Raw genomic sequence first — 6496 nt, 5'->3', positions numbered from 1 at the left:
TCAAAATCCCAGAAGGCCATACGTTTTTTTAAGACAGGGTCTTGCTCTGTTGCCCAGGCTACAGTGGAGATCACAGCTCCCTGCAGGTGATCCTCCCACCTCAGCCTCCCAAGTAGCTGGGACTACAGCATGCCACCACACCTGGCTACTTAATTTTATGTAGTGATAGGGGTCTCTACAAAGTGCTGGGATTTCAGGTGTGAGCCACTGCGCCTGGCTTCTGCAGGCTCTTTTATAGAAACTCTTTTATAGAAGCTGATTCTAAAATTTACACAGAAAGGCAAAGAAACCAGAAGAGTCAAAACAATTCTGAAAAAGAGCAAAGCTGAAAGACCTGATTTCAAAATTTTGTACAAATTTAAAATAGTCTGGCCAGGTGTGCTGGCTCATGCCTGTAATCCCAACACTTTGGGAGGCCGAGGCGGGTGGATCACTTGAGGTCGGGAGTTTGAGACCAGCCTGGCCAACATGGTGAAACCCCCATCTTTACTAAATATACAAACGTTAGGCTGGGTGCAGTGGCTCATGCCTGCAATCCCAGCACTTTGGGAAGCCAAGGCGGGCGGATCACCTGAGGGCAGGAGTTTGAGACCAGCCTGGCCAATAGGGTGAAATCTCATCTCTACTAAAGATACAAAAAATTAGCCAAGTGTGGTGGTACATGCCTGTAATCCCAACTACTTGGAAGGGTGAAGCAGGACAATTACTGGAACCCAGGAAGCGGAGGTCGCAGTAAGCCAAGATGGTGTCACTGCACTCCAGCCTGGGCAACAGAGTGAGACTTGGTCTCAAAATAAATAAATAAATGAATTTACAATAGTAAAAAAAGTATAGTACTGAAGCAAGGACACATAGATTAATGAAACATAATAGAATCCATAAATAGACAGATACATGTGTGTCAATTTTCAACAAGGTTCTGAGATAATTCGATGGAGAAAGGATGGTCTGTTCAACAAATGGTCCTGGATCAACTGGATGTTCATGTGCAAAAGAAACGATCTTAGACATTTACATACACGAAAACAGCACAGACACTGCCTAATGCCGGTGCTGAGTGAAAATGCAGACTGCTTCACGAGCAGAACTGGGAACGTAATGGGTAGACACTCCAGATTGCCTGGGGCTTGGCAAACTAAGTCAAAAGGGCATTTGTGACATAATACTTTCAATGTTATACTGATAAGACAAAATGGAAAGTTACATGAATGCTAATACAATTATTTTAAGTGCAGCCACCTGACTCCGTAATATGTTTAAATTACCCACAGAAAACAAATGCACCAGCAAATGGAGAAATTAAATGTTCAGAAGCTATATATCTAGCCAACCAAAAAACACAGAGCCATATACACAAAAAGACAGCATGGAAAGGGGCCTTCAAAATTATCCCAATTCAGCACATCATTTCAGAGATAAGGGAAAAAGAAACTTGGGGAGCTATAATTTGCTTTTAAAAAATAATCACATGCAGGCCAAGAGTCAAGGTAATTCCACTGATTTTAGGGGATGCAGGGATTAGGCAATTTTCTTCCATTCTTAGAAAAAAATAATTATGCATGGTACCTGTTTTCCTCTTCCGAGTTTTGACATCAACAATCACAGCCCTGTTCTTCTCGGTAAAGTGCTTCAAGATGATCACATTATGGGGTTCATTGGCATTATCCATATAAACGCAGCGGGTTCCCACACAGAGGACCTAGAACATGGTAGACAGAGACAGAAAGGACACATGGAGACAAGAAAGAATTCTAAGGCATAAGCCCAGCCCCCTTTGATTGTGCCTCTGACTTCAACAACCACGCAAGGATAGGGATCTTCTCATCTCTAAGTCCAAAGAGTCTGGCACAGGCTGGCACAGAATTGGTTTAAGTCCTTGCTGGATGAAGCCATGTTTTTACAGCCCCCTTTGTCCTAATTAGTAGAGGGACACGAAGATTAGAAATAAGGTCAAGACGAATGCCAAAATGAAAGACAATTTTTCTTTGAAGTTCTTTGTAATGTAATATAGTACAGCTACCTATTATTCAAAGCCAACCACTGGCTAATGAACGAGCCAAATGGCTTAATTGGTAAAAATGCAAGTTGAATAAACCATCCCATAATCTTGACAATACTTCAATACTGTGAGAGCAAGGTATGCAAGCAAAGGAAAAAGCTTCCAAAGATATCTATGCCTATATATCCAGATGCCACAGAGGCTTTGGTGTGCATGGTAAAGACTGGAAGGGGTGACCAGGCCCTCAGGCCTTCAGAGTGTGGTACCTGGGGGAAGCCAACCAGCACGAGGAGGGTGAAGATGTTGGTGTGCTTCAGCTGGAATGGCAGCTGCTTGATGCAGTGGTCTGTGAAGGTGGCAATGACATCACGCCACAGTGGGGCACTGTTGAGTGACCGCAGGATCTCTGCCATGGAGCACGCCCAGTCCAAGCCCACCCGGCTGGAAGGCAAGAGCTCCATTAGGGGCAGCACACAGGGCTCCAAACGCAACTCATTAGAGCTCACTACACTCCAAGGCAGACCCAGAGGCCTTCAAAGAGCCATTCATTAACTAGCTTAAAAACTACCAGAATGATGCTTTCTGTATAATGGTGAGCAAAAAAGCAAACAAAATCAAGACTTGTTACTTACATATTCACCCTACGGCTACGTTTCCAAAAATCTCTATAAAAGTCACCTGTGTGTGTGCACATGCACACTCATATTCAAACACAGAAGAAAAGCTTAGAAGAAAATGTAGTGAAATAGCACCAGATGTATTAACATGGTACAAGTCAGGGTGACTGTTTTCCTTCTTTTATTATTATTATTATTATTATTTTTTGAGAAGACGGAGTCTTGCTCTGTTGCCCAGGCTTGGGTGTAATGGCGCGATCTCTGCTGACCGCAACCTCCGCCTCTTGAGTTCAAGCGATTCTCCTGCCTCCGCTTCTGGAGTAGCTGGGATTACAGGCACACGCCACTATGCCTGGCAAATTTTCTTTGTAATTTTAGTAGAGATGGGGTTTCACCATGTTGGCCAGGCTGGTCTCGAACCCCTGACCTCATGATCCACCCGCCTCAGCCTCCCAAAGTGCTGGGATTACAGGGGTGAGTCACTGTGCCCAGCTTATTCCTTCATTTCTGTTTTCCAAATTTGGTGTTGCGGTTATGTTACTTTTATAATTAAAATAGATTTACTTTCTTCAACCTCAAGGCCTACACTTATTGCTGGTAGGAGAAAAAACTGAATATGCCTCATTAGAGAGTTGAATTGGCAGCCAGTGTCAAGACTGCTCAGCTGTTTGAACGTTGGTGTTCAGCATGGTTTTAATGTGGGTTGACAGCATTGCTCATGAACCCAATTCTATTTCCACAAAACTCTCAGACAACAGAACTGGAGCACACCGAAATTAATCAACAGCCAGACCTTCAACTTAAACAAACACACACCAAGGTGGGATAGAGGGCAGGTGGCTAGAGGAACAAGGACCAAGGCTACCTGTCCAGACACACAGCTCCCAGGCTAAAGAGCAGGTGAGTGGTTTTCCAGCCGTCGGGCACAATGGTACTGTCCCCTGCAGCAAACAGGTTGTGTTTGGCTGAGAGGACTTTGATCACTGCGGCATCTACCTCTGCTGGCAAAAGACGGATAATTAACTGGCCAAGAAGACCCAGGGTGAGATGGTAGGTTTCATTCAGGTGGCCTGCGTTTGAGATGACAACCTGAAACATGAGTGGAAGGACGTGCTCCAGGTCTACCAGGGGAACTGTGGGGCCCTGCCAAGAGAAGGAGAGAAATCTGTTCAGTACAAAATCCATATCACCAAACCAGCTACATATTATATCTCCCTCCTACCTTATTTACAACTGGCCTAGTGCTAACAGAATCATGCTGTAGCTTTCATAAATGCCATATGTATAATCACGTACAAAATAAACAACCTCAGGTCTCATCTTACAATCCTACTTCTAATATTTCTTTACCCTGAAAAGGAAACTTAAAATACTTGGTTTCCTCCTCATCTTTCAAAATGTCTATTGTAAAATAATTTAAATAATTCAGAAACATGCAAAAGTTAAAGCTCCCCTATATCCCCTCCCTGCAACCATGGCCAGGAGATAACAACTGTTAAGTTTGATGAACAGTCTTTCAATCTTTTTCTATGCATATTTACACATGATACATGTAAAACAGGCCGGGTGTAGTGACTCATGCCTGTAATCCCAGCACTTTGGGAGGCCAAGGTGGGAGAGTCACTTGAGCCCAGGAGTTCAAGACCAGCCTGGGCAACGTAGTGAGACCCTGTATCTACAAAAAACACAAAAAATTAGCCAGGCAAGTGGTGCGCAGCTGTGGTCCCAGCTACTTGGGAGGCTGAGGTGAGAGGACTGCTTGAGCCCAGGAGGTGGAGGTTGTAGTGAGCCATGGTCATGCCAACTGCACTCCTGCCTGGGCGCCAGTGCCCAGTGAGATTCCGTCTCAAAAAACAAACAACATGTGTGTGTTTGTATGTATGTGTATGTGTATATCTGTATATATTTATGTATGTATGTATATGTAAAATAAATTAAAAATTTTAAATAGTTATTTTTCTTTCTTTAAATACTGCCTTGCAACTTATTAATACTTTGTTTCCAGTTCTTCATTATTATAAAAGCCATTCAGCTAAACGGCCTGGTACAAACATTTCTACACTTACACCATTTGTTATTTTCCACCGGAAAAAAACGCACAAAACTGAAGAAAGCTTTTAAAATGTCTGAGTTGTTATCCTCAGTGTGATTCAAGAGGGCACTATGTCCATAGTATGAAAACAAAGCAATCAAAGAATAAAAAGTTCTTGGAAATAAAGAGTGATTCTCAAGAAGGCGTCTTCCTGAAACGGCAGCCTGGTAGAGGTGTCAGAGTCCAAGAAGAACTCAGAAGGCATCTAGGCAGGGGGTTGGTCTGGCATAGGCCACATGGTGTCAGAACCCAAGCAGGGTATGGAGTTTGCATGGAGAAGGCCTGGCAGGCGAGTCAGAGCATAGGTGGGTGGGGAAGTCACCCAAGCCCAGGAACGCCCAGGCCTCTGGAGTTGGAGCTTGGGCTCCGAGTGAGGTGAGGAGGGCAACAATGCAGAAGGTCAGCCTGATGTGAGTGTCTGAACCTAAGTGGAGAGGTGAGGGCATCCGTGTGGGGAGTTCAGCCTCACACAGGGGCTCAGAGTCCAAACAGCATAAGGAGAGTATTGCCACTGAATAGCAGCCTGTTGTGGGTGAGGGTGGTCTCAATGCAAGGGGGCAACCTGGATTAGAGAGACAGACCCAAGTGTGGTGGGGAGGTATCCATGTCAAGAGTCCACTGTAATCCTAGCACTTTGGGAGGCCAAGGCAGGTGGCTCACCTGAGGTCAGGAGTTCGAGGCCAGCCTGGCCAACACGGTGAAACCCTGTCCCCACCAAAAATATAAAAATTAGCCGAGTGTAGTGGTGGGCGCCTGTAATTCCAGTTACTCGGGAGGCTGAGGCAGGAGAATCGCTCGAACTGAGGAGGCAGAGGTTGCAGTGAGCCGAGATTGCGCCATTGCACTCCAGCCTGGGTGAGGGAGTGAGCCTCTCTCAAAAAAAAAAAAAAAAAGGGTCGAAACAAGGAGAGGAGGACACCTCAAAAGAAGAATAGCAGCAGAGATGGGAGACTGATCCAGTAGGTAATTATGTGAAGGATGATGGGATCCAGGATTCTCACTGTTAAAGACTGGATTCTCTAAATCAGGGTTTCTAAACCTCAGTGCTACTGAAATTTAGGGCTGATAATTCTCGTGTGTGTGTGTGTGTGTGTGTGTGTGTGTGTGTGTGTGGGAGGCGTGAGTGGCACCTGTGCATTTAAAAATGTTTAGCAGCATCCCTATTGTCTAGACTCCACTAGAATTCCAGGAGCATTCCCTGAGTTGTGACAGTCAAAAATGTCTCCTGGCATTGTCAAACAGCCAAACTGGACACCTTCACTTGAGAACCACTGCTCTAAGGCTGGGGGTGGTAGCTCACACCTGTAATTCCAGCACTTTGGGAGGCTGAGGTAGGTGGATCACCTGAGGTCAGGAGTTCAAGACCAGCCTGGCCAACATGGTGAAACCTCGTCTCTACTAAAAATACAAAAATTAGCCGGGAGTGGTGGCACATGCCCGTAATGCCAGCTTCTCGGGAGGCTGAGGTAGGAGAATTGCTTCAACCTGGGAGGCGGAGGTTGCAGTGAGCAGAGATCACGCCATTGCACTCCAGCCTGGGCAACAAGAGTGAAACTCTGTCTCAAAAAAAGAAAAAAACCCATCCTGGCTAACACGGTGAAACCCCGTCTCTACTAAAAAATACAAAAAACTAGCCGGGCGCGGTAGCGGGCACCTGTAGTCCCAGCTACTTGGGAGGCTGAGGCAGGAGAATGGTGCAAACCAGGGAGGCGGAGCTTGCAGTGAGCTGAGATCCGGCCACTGCACTCCGGTCTGGGGGACGGAGCGAGACTCCGCCTCAAAAAAAAA

The 6496-nt window shown here is 45.6% G+C and overlaps 1 protein-coding gene across 1 annotated transcript in view; it reads right to left on the bottom strand.

Moving 5' to 3' along the window:
• The window catches only part of ZZEF1 (zinc finger, ZZ-type with EF-hand domain 1), a 159662-nt gene that overhangs the window by 26567 nt on the left and 126599 nt on the right, over positions 1 to 6496 (bottom strand). The window contains exons 41-43 of the mRNA XM_011947504.1: positions 3482 to 3759; positions 2266 to 2440; positions 1567 to 1699 (exon numbers count right to left, since the gene is read on the bottom strand). Of these exons, the coding sequence (XP_011802894.1) occupies positions 1567 to 1699; positions 2266 to 2440; positions 3482 to 3759 (586 nt within the window). The remainder of the gene's footprint in view (positions 1 to 1566; positions 1700 to 2265; positions 2441 to 3481; positions 3760 to 6496) is intronic.

The sequence above is a fragment of the Colobus angolensis genome, unplaced genomic scaffold (genome assembly GCF_000951035.1).
Source record: "Colobus angolensis palliatus isolate OR3802 unplaced genomic scaffold, Cang.pa_1.0 Scaffold267, whole genome shotgun sequence".
In the NCBI taxonomy this organism is placed as follows: domain Eukaryota; kingdom Metazoa; phylum Chordata; class Mammalia; order Primates; family Cercopithecidae; genus Colobus; species Colobus angolensis.
The sequence above is the reverse complement of the archived record's forward strand: the minus strand, read 5'-3'. Positions and strand labels throughout refer to the sequence as shown.